The following is an 18,307-nucleotide window of genomic DNA, read 5'->3' on the forward strand; positions in this document are numbered from 1 at the left end:
CAATGATGCAGTATGCACTCAACTGCAGACAGAAAGATTCAGTCAGTAAACAGCTCTTAGACTGTGTCCAAGACATTTTTTCTCTGTAATATCATTTTCTCCAGCTGTGTTAGACTGGCCAAGTGTACAGTACAGCTTCTGTAAAGGTTGAAAAGTATGAGAAAAACACTGGCAGCATTAAGCTTAGAAGGCAGATCATGAGTTGTGAATTAATAGCTGCCAGTAAAAGCAGTGTTCACAAAATGTGACATTACTGGCGCAGGTTCCAGTCTAACACATAGTTTTAATTATGTGGAAGTTTCATTTAATCAGTTCTACATAATGTTCACTTGTATTCAACACTGCTAGCTGTGAAAACTCCCCCCCCCCCCCCCCCCCTCAAGAGGCAGAATTAGTTCACAGATTATATAAGCATTGCTATGAAGCTAAGCAAAGAAGCATCAACAGAGATGTAGTGAATGATATTTTTGTGAAAGTTATTGAATGGTATTGCACAAATGGGCTAGCTTTAAACTTTGAAAAATGCAGTATAGCAACAATAAATAACAAACAACGTAGAAAGTTGTAAGTGCTTTGGTTTGCACACTGATGAAAACTTAAACTGGATAAATCATACAGCAGACCTGCTAAATGTTTAGCTTCATCTACTTTTGCCATAAGAACAATTGCCAACTTCGGGGATATAGAAGTCAGTAAGTCAACATATTTTGCATATTTCCATTCATTGATGTCTTATGGAATAATATTCTGGTATAACTCCTCAATTAGGCAAAAGGCATTCATTTCACAAAAGAAAGTAGTTAGGATTATGTGTGGAGTTCACACATGGTAGGCCTACATGTTGCTTGTGTATCTTTAAACAGATGGGAATATTAACCACACACCCACAGGACAGCATACTCATTCACTTCCAAATTTTTTTATCGACAACCTATCTAAGTTTGAGAATAACAGACATATTCAGAAATACAAATGCTAGGAAAAATGATTTGCATTACCCTTTAATGTATATAAATTTGGCACAGAAAGGGGTGAAAAATGCAGTTATAAATCACTTTGACGATCTTCCCATGGAAATAAAATGCTGACATATAGCAGGAAATAAAATGCTGACATATAGCAGAAGTGTTTTCAAATGCAGTTTAAAGAAGGTTATCCTTAATTACTTCTTTTACAGTGTAGAGGAATTCTTCAGTAGAGGTGATTAGTCATTAAAAACCTGTAATTACCAGCATGTATCAAACTAAATATTACTTTTTTTGGTTGTGTGTAAGTCTTCATTTGTTGTGTTAACATATTCCACATCATAACTTTTATTGTGAATTTGATCTGTGGAACAAGCTGTTTACATTAAGAATGAAAACACACATTACCCTGGTGTAATATTCATGTGTATTTCAGTCATAATGTATAAAATATTCTACCAAGAACTGATGAAACAGTCAATCATTGCAGATACTAACTTACTAGCTAACTAACCAACTGCCAACTCTTCCACAAGTAAAGCCTTAATTTTTTGAATCTCGTATATTCCTAGCATTTCATTGTTGACCCTCCTGTGATGTTCTTATGTTCTGTCTTCCTGGACCAAAGCTGCTGGTTAACCTTTTCACTTATTCCTAATCATTAATTAACCTTGTAACATTTCCATACCTTTTGCTTCATAATACAATTTTATTATCTGTACCTGAAAATATCCTCATAAGATAGGTGTAGGAAAAAAAAAAGTATTTTTGAATCATTGGTAACTATTCAGTCAGAATATCTGTAGACTACACAGGAAGTGAAATAGGGTAAATGTGAATAAAGCAAACATCGCATGCGAGAAGTTTATTCATTCTTATATATATAAAGTAGTCACGAAAGTAATTGTTGTACCAGGAGAAAAAAAAATGAAACAAATTTGGGACTCAGTGGAAAGTGAACACCAAATTTTATAATCTGTAGCCAGCTGGCATAATATTATAATTGTGCAATGGAATGTAATAGAGATGAAAGTACTCACTTGATACGACAGAGGTGACTACATTTTGCCTCCACAGGTTCCACTCATCCTTAGTAAGGACTCATTTAGTTTTAAATATTTATAGTTATCACCGAATGTCTATTTTGCTATAGTAGTAATATAAAGTATGGGCAGGTGCTGTGTTTTGTACATTTGGAATGTCAGTATCTAGTACCTTTCACATGCTCAGCTCTAGCTGATTTTCTTCTGTGCCAGTTAAGGAAAAAATTCACTGTGCAAATATTAAAAGCAACACAAGTTAAGTCATAACAACAGTTAGTTCAGAAATAATTTAAAAGTATGAATACTGAATATACAAAAGTTAAGTGTGAAGATTGCTTTCATTACTATACCAATTAATTTTTCTTATGAAATACGTCTGCACCGTAGTGGAAAATAGGGAGTTATTTTTCTTAGCTATTTATCCATACTAAGTGACATAAATCAGAAACACATTATGAGACTAAACAGTGGTTGAGAGATGCAAAAACTGAGTCATCAAATTGGTATTTGGTAATGCCAATCTTTTTAAAGCAGCTATTTTTTCTGTGTTGTTGCATGTTTAATATTTTATTAGTTTACAGTAAAGCAACTATCTTGGATTGAAATGAATAAATGTTTTTTTTTTCACTTTTGTATTGAATAAATGTTATTGTCACTTTTGTATTGAAATCTATAGAACATTGTGTGGCATGAACAGAAAGAGAGAGAAAGAAAGAGAGAGAGAGAGAGAGAGAGAGAGAGAGAGAAGCTTTTTTTTAATAACAATTATTTAACACTTATATTTGTCCATAAATAATAATCCTTTTCTGGGAAATTTTCCAGAAAAAGTATCCAAATCCTGACCAAGAACTTCCTTTGAAGGAACGTTTACAACTTAGTAAGGAAGTAACCAAAATTGAATGGGATTCATTGCCTAATGAAATGAGAGGGAAAGTTATTGTCAGTTGTCTTGATGGATCACAGTATATTGCAGATCACGTTATTGTGACTGTTTCTCTTGGAGTGCTTAAGGCACAAGCAAAGGCAATGTTCAGTCCCCCATTACCTGCTTACAAGCTGAATGCTATTAAGGTGAGTTCACTGACATGTTCTTTATAATTATTGATGTTTCATGATAACAAAAGCAAAAATTATCTTCAGGACACTATAAAAATTTGAAACATACACTTGTTTATCATCTAATTTAAGCTATAAACAAAAAAATACAGCATTGCATACATGTTTAGATAAATGCAAAGAATGTGCTTATCAGTCTTCAGAACTGGAACAGTTGCTGTAGTGCTTACTGGTAAAAAATGAATAGCACTGAGCAGCCCAGGATCTATGATATTTCTGAACTGATGTGGTTTCTCAATTTGACTATGTCTGTTTTGTCACTGGCTGCTGGATGAAATGAAATACGCCTTTCTAATATTGCGGCAGTTGCACAACACGGCATATAAGCAAGACTGTTTTGGCACAAATGGGATTTTTATCTATCTAATTTACATAAATAACATGACAGAATATAATACACGAAGTACCAGTGTCTAATGCCTATTAGGTCTACTACAAGCAAAAAGTTTTATGGTAGGAAACAGTTTCACATTTCATTCATGCACTCCAGTTTCTCAAGTATAAGATCAAAAAGTAGAAGTACAAAATTTTTATATAAATTTGGAATAGTCATATTCTTCCTTATAATATGTGTGATATTCCTGTTTCTTCCCCTTACTCATTCTAACAAACAATCTAGTCATCACTAATTCTGTAAGTATTCCTGCCATTGTCAAAACTTATTCTCTGGTTAACTTCACTAACCACATCAGAATCACTGGTTTAGTTATCCTGCATTTATTCTCTGGTTAGGCAGTATTATGTGTTTGCACAACATGTTTTCCATGTTATTCCAAGAATAGAAAGTAAGTAGCTGCTAACTGGGACTGTACAACTGGCTCTTAGTAGTGTACCGATCTGGCAAAAATTTCATTTTTTTTTGGATACACTGAGAAGATTAATATGTAATCTTTCTTACCTGTTATTCCTGTTAGTCATTTATTTCCATTCTGTTAATCTGAATCTGTGGATTTTGTTAATAATTATAACAACACTGATCATTTGCACATCCAAATAAACAAACAGCGATTGGCATTTACCTGTTCAGGTTTATTCAGCTGAGTTCATATAGCCCCATCCCCTTTTGTCTACAGGAAAGTTTATTTTTATTTCTAGATGTGACAGGGATCTCCATGGCAGAGACATCGTGTAGACTAACCACACATTCAAAAATCTTCAAAAATCAACTTTTTATTGGTTCAGAAATCAACATAAGGTTTTTTCATTCAAGAATATGAATTTGGCACCCTCTGAAATTTTCGCCCTGGACAGATATCCTGGGATTTCACTCATGATTGTTATTTTGGTCTTTTCTCATGAGCTCATGCTCTCTTGGATATTTTTACATTTCTTTGAAACATGAGAGGCATACTTTATTTTTCTCACAGTTTCTGCAGAAGTACAAAGTTATGAACTTAGACAATGCTTTGCTACACTTCTGTGTTTGATCAGTGTGTAACTTACATTATCTGGTTGTTAACCTTTGATGGTTGTCTATCACTTCAATGTTTTGGATTACACTCTTGTTATTGTAACAATATTATGAGAAGGAAAGTTGGTACTCACCATATAGAGGAGATGCTGAGTCGCAGATAGGCGCAACAAAAAGACTTTCACAATTAAGGCTTTTGGTAAGTGCCCTTCATTACCAATAGATACACGCGCGCACACACACACACACACACACACACACACACACACACACACACACACACGACACACGACTGCAGTCTCAGGCAACTGAAACCACAGTGCAAGCAGCAGCATGAGTGCATGATGGGAGTGGTGACTGTGTGAGGGTAAGGAGGAGGCTGGGATGGGGAGGGGGAGCAATAGTATGGTGGGGGTGGCAGACAGTGAAGTGCTGCAGGTTAGACGGAGGGCAGGGAAGAGGTGTGGAGTGGGGGTGGGAGGGGGTGGGGGGGAGGAAGGTAGTGGAAAAGGAGAGAAATGAAAACACTGTGTGTGGTGGTGGAATGAAGGCTGTGTAGTGCTGGAATGGGAGCAAGGAAGGGGCTGGATGGGAGAGGACAGTGACTCAGTACCACCGAGGATTGGAGCAACTGAATTACAATCTCTTACCAGGGTTTTGATTACCTATTGTTGTGCCCTGAAATGAGAAATATCCTGCCCACTATCCTTCCCACCCCTCCCACACAGGTATTCCGCCGTCCACTGAACCTGCACAATACACTCGTCCATCCTTACACAACCCCTGCTCCCAATCCCTTACCTCATGGCTCATACCCCTGTAATAAACCTAGATGCAAGACCAGTCCAATACATCTTCCCACCACCACCACCACCACCTACTCCAGTCCAGTGACTAACATCACCTATCCCATCAAAGGCAGGGCTACCTGTGAAACCAGTCATGTGGTCTACAAGTTAAGCTGCAACCATTGTGCTGCATTCTATGTAGGCATGACAACCAACAATCTGCCTGTACACATGAATGGCCACTGACAAACTGTGGCCAAGAAACAAATGGACCACTCTGTTGCTGAACACACTGCCAAACATGATATCCTTCATTTCAATGACTGCTTCACAGCCTGTGCCATATGGATCTTTCCCACCAACACCAGCTTTTCTGAATTGCACAGGTGGGAACTTTCCCTGCAATAAATCCTACGTTCCCAAAACCCTCCTGGCCTCAACCTTCGTTAGCCACTGTCCTCACTCATCCAACCCCTTCCCTGCTTCCACACAATCTTTTTATTTCTCTCCTTTTCCACTACTTCCCCCCCCCCACCCCCGATTCCCCACCTCCCCCTTGCCCTCCGTCTAACCTGCAGCACTTCACTGTCTGCCATCCCCACCATACTACTGCTCCCCCTCCCCATCCCAGCCTCCTCCTTACCCCAACCCAGTTGCCACTCCCATCATGCACTGCTGCTGCTGCTCGCAGTGTGGTTTCAGTTGCCTGAGACTGTAGTCGTGTGTGTGTGTGTGTGTGTGTGTGTGTGTTCATAATATTGTTGCATTCCATCCTGAATTTTCCATTGTTTGACTCTTGTTATTGTGGTTGAGTTGACATTTGTTAAATAAACTACAAAGCCCTGCAGTACATAGTTTTCAGTCTTCATCACATGTGTTGTAACACACATTTATTTTTATGATGATCAGTTTTCTGATGGTCATGAGCTTCAATAATTACAGCAGATAGGTAAGCTACCCTCATCAGCAAACAATGTGATTTCATTGGGGACAAATTAGATCCCATTTACGTGGAGATGGTGCATGTAAAAACTTCTTCCCCACACTAGGTAATGTTCATGTAACATCTGGTATTCCCAGACTAATTATATGATGCTGTGAAGGGCTTCAATAGTATTGTACTATGTTGCTATTCGACTTTGAGAAGCTCAAGAATTCATAATAGATTTTGATTGATAGCAGCTGCGATTTGTTAACAATATATCTACTAGGTGACGACACTGCAATATTGTCCTACACAACTATGTATAGAAGTGTTTATGATTAATAATTCAAATTTTTTGTAATATATATATATATGTGTGTGTGTGTGTGTGTGTGTGTGTGTGTTGAAATTACAATGATCAAAGAAGTTAACCTGTTTAACTATTGGTTGGATAATGGGAAAATTGACAAAATTATAGGAACTATGTTATGAATATTATGTATACTCCTACAGGGATTCATAAATCTCATGTAACAATCATGTTCTAAATATTGCAGCAAAAGTGGGATTAAATGGTGAAGTTGAAGTAGTAAGAGGATATGAAAAATGTCATTCCACAGAACTTCAAGCAACTTGAAGTAGCACCAACATCCCTCATTGAAATCAGTACAATTATACAAATTCTAAAAAAACAAAGGCTCATATGATGTTGATGGAATTTCAAACAGAATTCTGAAAAGTTATTCTAACTTAGGTGTCATCCTTAGTGACGTTTATAATGAATCACTGACACAGGGAATTTTTCCACATTACATTGAATAATTTAGACAATGATGGAGAGATGGAAAATTTTAGTGAATGGAGAGAAATAACAAAGGGAGTTCCACAGTGTTAAATTTGCTACACTCCTATTGTTGACATATGTGAATAATCTCTCAGTTAATATTCAGCAAGATTTTTGCAGATAATACTGGATTTATAATAAATTCAGTTTGGGACAAAGCAACAGAAGATATTGTTAATAATGTTTTGCAAAGAATTATTAAGTGGTTCTCTGAAAATGGATCCTTCCAAATTTTGAGAAAACGTACTACATTCAGTTCTGTACAACAAATAGTGTCATACCAACAATTGCTGTAGCACATGAGCAGGAGTTAATAAGTAGGGTAGAATGCTTCATATTGATGAATTCTTGAAATGGTGGAAGCATATTACTGAGCATCACAAACAAATAAGTTAAGTTACTTTTACTTTTCATATAATTTCTAGTCTTGAAAACAAACAAATCAAACTCCTGACATATTTAATGCATTTCCACTCAGTAATGTTTTAGAAAGTAATTTTCTGGGGAAACTCATCACTTAGAAAGAAAGTACTGTTTGCACAAAAGCAAGAAGTAAGAATAATACGATGTCTTCTCCTGTTTGTTTCTCTTCAAGGAGTTTGGCATTTTAACTGCACCATGACAATACGTATATCCACTAAGAAAAGTGATAGCAGTATCTACAATTCTAGAGGATTACCAATTATTAAAGCTGTTCAGTGGCTCAGAAGTCCATCCCCGGTAGCTGAGTGGTCAGCGCGACAGAATGTCAATCCTAAGGGCCCAGGTTCGATTCCCGGCTGGGTCAGAGATTTTCTCCACTCAGGGACTGGTTGTTGTGTTGTCCTAATCATCATCATTTCATCCCCATCAATGCACAAGTCACCGAAGTGGTGTCAAATTGAAAGACTTGCACCCGGTGAATGGTCCACCCAATGGGAGGCCCTAGTCACATGATGTTTCAGTGACTCAGAAAGGAGTTCAGTATGCAAGAAGAAAAATTTTTCATCATTTGGCCATTAGCATAAAATGCCTGAAACAGGTAGTGAAGCAAGTTTTTAATGTAGCTTAAAATCATTTCTCCTGAACAATTTCTACTTAAAAACTGATAGCCTTCTAAAAAAAGTAAAAATAGTGATATCCATACCTACAATTATAAAGGAAAAATGGCCATAACTGCTCATTATTAAATCTGTCAGGGGCTCAGAAAGGAATTCAGTATGTCACAACAAAGATTTTTCATGATTTGCCCAATAGCATAAAATGTCTGAAACAGGTAGTGAAGCAAGTTTTTAATGTAGCTTAAAATCATTTCTCCTGACAACTCCCATTCCACAGAGGAATTTCCATTTAAAATCTGTAGCCTCTTAAAAAATTGTAAGTTTAGTGGTGTGGGTAGGATTAAAAAGTAATGTGTTCATTAATGTTAATGCTAATCATGTGTGCAAATCATGTAAACTGACTCATTCCACATAATTTTGATAAAAGAATTTTTCTAGTTATCTGTGTAGTTTGTAACTAATCAACCACCAAAATTAGCTAAAATGTGAACTTTTATAGCTCAGTAAACCAAACAAACAAGTTTTCCTAGTGGAAGTGGGGTTTTTCAAATCAGAAAGTCAGGGCTACAAAATTATGGCACTGAATTTTATAAATAATCACCAATGAAGAATGGAACATTCTGGAATACAAAACTTTAATTAAGTATAACTGTTTAAATATGGTGTTTTTGAAAAAAAGGAAGATGCTCTTAATATTATATGTGAGGTAGTAGTTGTTATATTTTAACAGTGGTGATTGGTAGCATTTAATTCAACTGTTTTGTATCCCACACATGACTCAACAATATGTCTTGAGAGACAATATGCTCATTATCAGGTTATCAAACCCAGCTCATGAGATTAAATCATTAAAAAGTTTACCAACACATTTAGAGTTATCATAAACTAAAACAAAATAAGAACCTATTGAACTGTGGGTTCTTGCCTTACATTAAATTTGTTGACTTCTGTCGGTAATTGTCCCATCTCACACTGCATCACATACCAGGCTGCATCCTCCCAATCAACTGTGGTTCCTAAAGTGTCAAGTTGATGCTTCTTCAGGTATTGGAGAGTTGTTGTGTGTTGACATGTCCAAGACATTACCGTGTAAGTACAGCTATTGGCTCAAGCATGTTGCTGTTCTATTGGTCACCTGCTTTTACTCATTTCCAAAGTTTCTAGTTGGATGTTGTCATCTGTGTTGACCAGCCTCTAGTATTATTTCATCAGAGGAATATTAAGCATAATCTTAAACTAACTCTAAAAAGCTGGTAAGATATCTTGTCCCATTGACTTTCACTTGCATATTAAAAACATTGTTGTGTTTCCTTTTGTAAATGGCAATCTCCAATACTTCTAGCAAGTCGAATTCTTGTCCTTTCTTTTTTATGTGAAGAATTTCTAAATCATCATTTACTTCCTTAAGGAGATGACTGTTTCATACACATGATTTGTAACAGCTGACTTATCAGAGGTACTTAGTCTGATGCATTGTTATGTTCCTTGTAACTGATAAAATGTGTTCTTCCTGTCTATTCAATACGATTTTCATCACAGGATGTGCAATGTATTTTATAAACTCCCAATATTTTGATTTTGTTTATCTTTTTACTGGAATCACACTTCAAATTATACCTCACTAGATTATTTGTTTTGAATGCTGTTTTAGCTCTGTAAGGTTCACAATCTTTTGCAAGAATGTTCCATGGTATGTCATAGAGACCAGTTTAATTTTCCCTTCATTTAGTTTCTTCTTTCTATGAGTGTTACTTTTCTTCAGAAATTTATTAACAATATCTACTTTGTAACTATTATTGATTGCTATCTTCGTAATGATGTTTAATTCCATTTTTTAATTCTACTTGTTCATTGGCAATTGAGTGCCCTGTATACTAAACCATGAAAAGCAGCCTCTTTATAATCCTGGTTTTTAAATTCATGAACAAGATAATTTAGTTTCTTATCACATCTGTTTAATGCTGTGGGTATGTTATGCCAAAACTATGAAAAAGCATGGCATACTTCCCCAGGCATGTGGCATTTGAAACTGAACTTGACAGACTGTCGTACCAAGTTATTAAGAAACCAAATGGGGCAGTACTCATTGCACTGATTTCAAAGCAGCAGTGAATGCTCAGTCCAACAGCAGAGAACAGCCTGGCCAAGGACAGTAATTGAAAAATTAGGGGTGGACCTGGATGAAATAGAAGTAGCAATGACACAAACAGAAGTGAGTTTTGTGGATGTTCTGCAGTGCCATGAGCAGCTAAGGCTGCGGCATGCTCTTGTGACATCACGCAAAGTGGGCAAGGGTTGGCGTGGCACTGCGCTGAAAGAATCGAGACACACGGCCTGTAATCTTTGTCAAACAGTTTTTCAGAATCTGTTCTGTAAAAAATAATTGATTTCTGAAATACTTGTAGATTTATATGCCAGCTACATGCTGAAGTGCCCATCATTTCGATAATGGTCATAACTATTGTCGTATTTCACATATGAGCATCAAATTTGAGAACATTCCAATCAAAAATAGGGGTCTCTATGAATTTGTGTTTGGTGCATATTATACATTCTGTTGCTGAGTATGAAGTACAGATGAGATTGTGAAATTTTTATAAAACTTGGGATAATTATCTGCCTCCAATCTTGAAAAAATTGAACATCTGCATCAAGTTCACTTCTGATCACTGGCATGTGGGAATGAAATATTCATAACACCTCTCATATCTCATAAACTGCTGGAGATATTTAAATTAGATTTTTGGCAAATGATACCACACAAAGAGGAGAGTACTTTGCCGTATGGTTAAAATAAGGAACTTTATCTATCGCGATAAAGCAGAAGCTGTAGTTTACAATTTTTTTTACTGGTAATGTAATTGCTTAAGACTTATCAATAGCCAGTGAAAATGTACAAGCACGGGATGTAAATAATATTACAATATACATGATAAAACAGGGTACATTTGTGAAAAATACACTGTGATAAACTACAGTCTTTCTGGACCAGACGACTCTTATTTGCACTCACTTAAAAAATTCTGCACTAATACTGTGTATAATATTAAATTCCTCTCTTTTCAGTATTCTAAATAAAATAATGTTTAATTTTGCAGGTTTACATTTGCAAGTTTAATAAAAGTTAGTGTATAAAAGTTAGCATCTATGCCTATGAACAAAGAAATTGTATTGCTCAACAGTTTGAGAATTGTTGCATTTAACTCCTTGTTAATACACTGCCTATTTATGTGGTAGCTGTTTATAGAGCTCCCTCGGGAAAGCTGAGTACATTTCCAAGCAAACAATCACTTTTAACTCACCTGTTCTCAGAAACAAAAACAATCATGCTCTATTATTGTAATGTAAATTTTCTTTCCTGTAAAAATGTGGCAGATTTTGAGCATGTAATGAGCTGAATGCAGTTGTTTTTCTCACAAGAGTTGCAAAGAACTTTACAAGCCTGCAGACAAAGGAATTAGCAACATATAAGTAAGCGAAATTTTAGGTCTTCCTGACCATGATGGTGAGCAAGACACAAAGGATTTTTTCAACCTCCTCAGAATGTTCAATCTATATTGTAGCAATAGAAATGCCACACGTGACGGAGCATGTATAGATAATATCATTGTTAACTTTGATAGGGATTTGTACACTGTCACTGGGGTATTTGCAGACCATAATCCAATACTCCTCACACTCAACCAAAACAAAACTGAAGGACTCCTCTCCAACACAGGTGCCAATGCTAAGGAAAAGGTAATCTGGGTTAGAGTGCAGAAGGAAGAAGTAGTAAACCAGTTCATTCAGAAACTCAGAGATATTAAGTGGGACTGCATACATAACTGTCAAGTGGGAATAAATGAAACTGAAACTGCTTTTGAGAACTTCATTAAAATTTATTTAGATTTGTGGTATTCTTGTTCTCCTCTTATAAAAATCAATCATAAAAGCCAACCTATAAATAAAAACATTAAGTGGTACACATATGAACTTACCAATACGAGGGAAAATATGTTATCGTTGCTCCACATGTATAAAAATTCTCTTAAAGATGGAACGGAGCAGAAAAATGAATTGTACAAATCATATCTTGAATGTAAGAGAACCTACAGAATTAAGCTTAGAATTGCAAAAAGTACAGCATACGAAAGTGCAAAGCTGCATGGAATGTTGTTGCACAAGAGCATTGCAGGAATGATGAAAATAGCATAGCTCTTGACCCGGATAAAGTTAATCATTTTTTCATGGACTCTGTAAGTGATATTTTTGTGGCGGTGTTCGTAGCGACAAACTATTCGCTGTAGAAACGGCTTATGAAGTCACCGCCACACTTTTAATAGCGGGCCGACCGGTCCGCTGGAACAGTGAACAGAAAGATGAAAACCCAAACACTCGGATTAAATAAAAGTCGGTACTTATCTTTATTAACGAAGATACAGAACACAGTAGTGAACGTGTCTACAGAGATCTGTCTAGTTCGAGTCGGAGCGGCTAGGTCAGCATCGGCTGACGACAAACAACAACTCTGCTGCGATGAACACACAACTGACTAGCAAGTACACAATTCGGTGGCGAGTATACAACTGAGCGGCGAATACAGAACTGTCCTAGCACTCGCGACTCCAGCGCTTAAGAACCCAGAAGCCAGTGGTGGCACTCGCAGACTTGCGGCGATTTCCTGTCTCGCTGGCGCTGCTTATGCGGACGGCGTCCGGACTTTGATGCTGCCAACCTTTTGGCAGCGGGCTCGGGTGGCATTACCAGCTAGGATATAACACTCCTCCCCCCCAAATCGCCGCACCGTCGTTGAATAATGACGTGGCGAGCGTCGACGGCGGGGGAGGGGTTTGGCCGCAGGCGTAGCAGAAGAGACCGGGGCGGAGACTGTTGTCGGTGGCAGTCCCCGGTCCACACCCCAGCATTGGCTGCACGGGGCCTCGGGCAACACCGACTGAAAACCGAGGTCAGGGTGCACGCCTGTGACCACGGGCGCAGCTTCTGGTACTGGACGCGACGGGGCGTCGGGACCCACGAAGAGAGGCAGCGTCTCCTGACGCAGCGTCGACGGCTGCTGAGTGGGCGCCGGACAAGGCGCTGCGGTGTCAGACTCGTTGGGGTGCCCAAGGAAAGCGGCTGCAGGACAGGCTGCACAGCCACCGCTTGGGAAGGCGGCCCGGCTGAGGGGTCGATGTCCATCAGCTCCGAAGGCGGTGGTGACTGAAGAGGGACCGCAGGCGCCGGAGCGACCACCTGGGGCGCTCCCGGAGGAAGCTGTGCGGGAGGCATCAACGGGACGGGCTGTCGGTGTGGTAGCGGCGACGGCTGCTGCTGCTGCTGCTGCTGCCCTGGGGGCGGCAGCGAAGTCGGAAGGCGCGGCTGGAACCCGCCGCGGACCAAATCTGTGGACAAAGAACGGGCGGCAGAATCCGGGCGACCAGCGCGGCGCAACTGTTTCTGATGCCTCCTGTGCACCCCAGTAGCACCTTGAACAGTATAAAAACCGTGACCGTGGACACTTATCACGGTACCACGTTCCCAACGACGGCGACCGTGATAAACTCTGAAAAAAATGGCGTCGTTGCGCTGAAAACGCGTGCGATGCTCAGAAGCGGCGGGTCGATCCGTGGGGTGCAACAACCGTAGTAGGGTGCGATGACGACGGCCGTGGAGAAGCTCCGCAGGCGAAGGGCCGTCACGTGGCGTGGTCCGGTGCGACGACAGGAACATGATGAGGGCCTGCTGACGAGAGTGCGTAGCACGAAGGCGGTCCATATGATCCTTGAATGTGCGTACAAAATGTTCCGCTGCACCATTCGATTGAGGGTGGAACGGCGGAGTAAGAACATGGCGAATGCCATTGGCAGAACAAAAACTTTCAAATTCAGCAGAGGTAAATTGTGGACCATTGTCAGACACTAAAACTTCTGGAAGACCCTCAATACAAAAAATTGAAGTCAATGCCTGTATAGTTTGTGCAGATGTTGTAGACTGCATGGGCACAACAAACGGAAAATTACTAAATGCATCTTTCACGATGAGCCAACGAGAATTCCAATATGGACCAGCGAAATCAATATGTACCCGCTGCCAGGGACCGGCAGGGCGTGCCCACTCAAAATAGCGTTGAGGCGGAGCAGCTTGGTGTTCGGCACACGTCGAACAATCTGTAGACATCTGCGTAATCTGCTTATCAATGCCGATCCATGTACAAGGACGGCGGGCAAGCTGCTTGGTGCGGACCACTCCCCAATGACCTTGATGCAACAAGTTGAGGACCTTGGATTGGAGCACTTGGGGAACCACTACACGAAGCTGGTCATTCTCGGTGCGTAACAGCAAAACTCCGTGCGAAACAGACAACAGATGACGTTGCGGATAATAGCGATGAACCACAGGATCCGATATGTCCTTTGCCTTGGACGGCCAACCACGTTGAACAAAACGTAATAGTAAACTCAGATGAGGATCCGTAGCTGTCTCACGTGCCACCTGACGATAATCAATCGGAAAATCCCGGAGGGATTGATGCTCATCGGCATCAATCTGATGGCAAGAGTCGTCAGAGGAATCGAAGACATCATCCGCAGCAATCGGCAATCTAGAAAGTGCGTCAGCGTTTGCATGCTGAGCTGTAGGGCGATACAGTATCTCATACTGGTATTGTGATAACAAAAGAGCCCAATGTTGTAGTCTCTGAGCTGTCCGCTGAGGAACTGGTTTAGACGGATGAAACAGTGACGTCAGAGGCTTGTGATCTGTTACTAAATAGAATGGTCTACCATAGAGGTAGTGATGGAATTTTGTGACACCGAACACAATAGCCAACGCTTCCTTGTCCAATTGGCTATAATTACACTGAGCTTTGTTTAGCAATTTAGATGCGAACACAATAGGACGTTCGGTGTTACCGACTCGGTGAGACAACACAGCACCGAGACCGAAAGAAGAGGCATCACAAGCTAACACCAGAGGCTTGTTAGGGTCGTAATGGACCAGACAACGATCATTCAATAAAGCCTCTTTAAGCTGCTGAAAGGCTGATTGGCAATCAGCTGACCACACAAACGGAACATTCTTACGGCGGAGACGATGCAACGGTGCAGCAATCTGTGATGCATTAGGTATAAACCTAATATAATATGTCAATTTGCCAAGAACTGCTTGCAATTCATGCAGATTGCGAGGGGCGGGCAAATCACGAATAGCAGCTAAATGTGACTGGGAGGGATGAATGCCTTGAGCATTAATAACATGTCCCAGATACTCCATCTCCGTAAGGAAAAATGAACATTTATCGATGTTGCAACGTAGGCCTGCCTGAGACAACACTTTAAACAAACACTCCAAATTACGGAAATGTTCAGCAGGCATCCGTCCGGACACAACAATATCGTCTAAATAGTTGCAACACGATGGCACATTAGCCAGAAGTTGTGCCAAAAAACGCTGAAAAACAGCTGGAGCTGACGCACAACCAAACGGCAAACGCAGAAAACGGAACAACCTCAACAACGTGTTTATGACAAAATACTGTTGTGATTGCTCGTCGAGGGGCAATTGCAAATATGCTTCACGGAGATCAATTTTGGAAAAGATACGAGCTTCCCCTAACTTATCCATTAGCTCGTCCGGTCTAGGCAAGGAAAAGAATCAATGACAGTCTGAGGATTAACTGTCGACTTAAAATCAGCACACAAACGTAACTTGCCAGACGGTTTCTTTATAATAACTAAGGGAGAAGCCCACTGGCTCGCTGAAATGGGTTGAATAACACCGTTGTTTTGCCAACGACGAAGTTCATCTTCTACAGGTGCCCGGAGGGTGTGAGGCACTGGACGAGCACGACAAAAATCGAGGCTGAGCATTATCTTTTAACGTAATATGAGCGGCAAAGTTCACAGCACAACCGAGTTCGTCTTTAAATATGTCACTGTATCGTTTACACAAATCGGTTATGCTGTCTTGAGGAACAACAACAGAATTAATTTGCAACACATTGTCTTGGATAGACAGGCCAAACAAGTCAAAACAGTCTAATCCGAAAATGTTTACACTGTCTGTAGCGCGGAGCACTGTGAATGAAACTGTTTTTGTATTGCCACGGAATGTGGCTGGCACGCTACATACACCTAACACAGGAATTTGTTCTCCACTACAAGTAGCCAAAGAATGTTTTGCCGCTGAAAGTTTAGGGCGGCCGATAGCCGCATACGTAGCACTATTTATGAGAGTCACAGACGCACCAGTGTCTAATTGAAAATTGAAGGTCTTATCCTGGATGCGTAGCTTCACAAATAGTTTATTACACTGTCTCTGGATCGGTGCAGTGGAGGCGGAAGACACAAAATCAGCGCGTTTAGCGCATGTTCGCTGCTTACGACAACTCGTGGGTTGGGCGGGTGGAACAACAACTCCCGCTTCACTTGCAGTCTGTACATTACTTTTTACAGCGTTTGAATTACGCTTGGGTCGCATAGCAGAGGGCTGGGTGGGTGGCTTATTGCGAACAAGTTTATTACCCACACGAACCGTGGAAGAGTCTTTAAACACGACCTTCTGGGCGGGCTGGCTTTGAAGAACATGAATATCCATGGGCTGGGCAGCACTAGAATTGTTCTTGGGTTTACGCAAACAAACAGTCTGGATGTGTCCTTTCCTTTGACAAAAGTGACAAACCACGTTTCTCAACGGGCAACGTTCACGAGGATGAGCAAGAACACACTTAGGGCAAGACTTAACTCTATCATTTTGCACACGCGGCTGACGAATGTGTTTAACATGACGCGGCCGGCTAGTGTTTACAGTCTGACTCTGCCGGTGGGGCCGCGGGCGTGACATAACTTGCTTAGCACAGGCAATTTGAGAAATACATGGCTGATCTAACTCACACTCAGCATAGTCAAAAGTATCTTGGGCTTCAATGATGTTCATCACAGTCTCTAATGACGGGTCAGGCAACTTTAAGATAGCAGCACGAATACGAGAATCTGCAATGCTTTGAGTAATAGCGTCTCGTAACATGACATCACTGTAGGAAGCTCCACACATACAATTAAATCGGCACTGACGGGTGAGGCCCCGTAAATCTGTTAACCACTGTTTATTAGATTGATGTGGCAGTTTCTTTAATCTGAAGAACTTGAATCTGGCTGCTGCCACATGAACTCGTGACTCGAAATACTCAGCAAGCTTGTTAACAACAACGTCATAGTCTAAAGCTTCTGGCTGGGATTCCGGGAACAACTTACAAAGTAGTCGATAGACTTCCACGCCTGCAGTGGAAATTAAATAAAGCTGCCGCTCAGTACCTGTGATTTTGTAGACTGTCATGTGCGCCTGCAACTGCGTGAAATATTCTCGCCATTCTTCTCGTGATGCATCAAAAGCACGGAAAGGTGGTGCTGCCTGTGCTTGTTCCTTTTGTGTTGGAGGATGAGCCGCTTGTTTGGCGATTGCTTCCACCAGACTTTGTATTTGCTGACTCTGTAACAAGATCAACTGTTGTAATTCGGCAGACATAGTGAACACAAATTAAACCAGCCCCCAAAATTTTATTGCTATAATTAGTATAACCAGAAACAAGTTGAACCAGCCCTGCACACGAGTTCGGAAGTCCTCGTCGCCAGTTTTGTGGCGGTGTTCGTAGCGACATACTATTCGCTGTAGAAACGGCTTACGAAGTCACTGCCACACTTTTAATAGCGGGCCGACCGGTCTGCTGGAACAGTGAACAGAAAGATGAAAACCCAAACACTCGGATTAAATAAAAGTCGGTACTTATCTTTATTAACGAAGATACAGAACACAGTAGTGAACGTGTCTACAGAGATCTGTCTACTTCGAGTCGGAGCGGCTAGGTCAGCGTCAGCTGACGACAAACAACAACTCTGCTGCGATGAACACACAACTGACTAGCAAGTACACAATTCGGTGGCGAGTATACAACTGAGCGGCGAATACAGAACTGTCCTAGCGCTCGCGACTCCAGCGCTTAAGAACCCAGAAGCCAGCGGTGGCGCGCGCAGACTTGCGGCGATTTCCTGTCTTGCTGGCGCTGCTTATGCGGACGGCGTCCGGACTTTGATGCTGCCAACCTTTTGGCAGCGGGCTCGGGTGGCATTACCGGCTAGGATATAACAGATATTATGAACAAAATTAAAACAACAACCACTAATGCAAGTGATCTACTTAAG

The 18,307-nt window shown here is 40.5% G+C and overlaps 1 protein-coding gene across 6 annotated transcripts in view; it reads left to right on the forward strand.

Annotated features, from left to right (window-relative positions):
• Positions 1 to 18,307, forward strand: part of LOC124803528 (spermine oxidase) — a 174,495-nt gene that overhangs the window by 93,419 nt on the left and 62,769 nt on the right. For all 6 annotated transcript variants that reach the window (XM_047264685.1, XM_047264680.1, XM_047264679.1 and 3 more), the window contains one exon: positions 2,831 to 3,079. In XM_047264685.1, coding sequence (XP_047120641.1) covers positions 2,831 to 3,079 — 249 coding nt within the window. The remainder of the gene's footprint in view (positions 1 to 2,830; positions 3,080 to 18,307) is intronic.

Source organism: Schistocerca piceifrons, chromosome 1, assembly GCF_021461385.2.
Source record: "Schistocerca piceifrons isolate TAMUIC-IGC-003096 chromosome 1, iqSchPice1.1, whole genome shotgun sequence".
NCBI lineage: Eukaryota > Metazoa > Arthropoda > Insecta > Orthoptera > Acrididae > Schistocerca > Schistocerca piceifrons.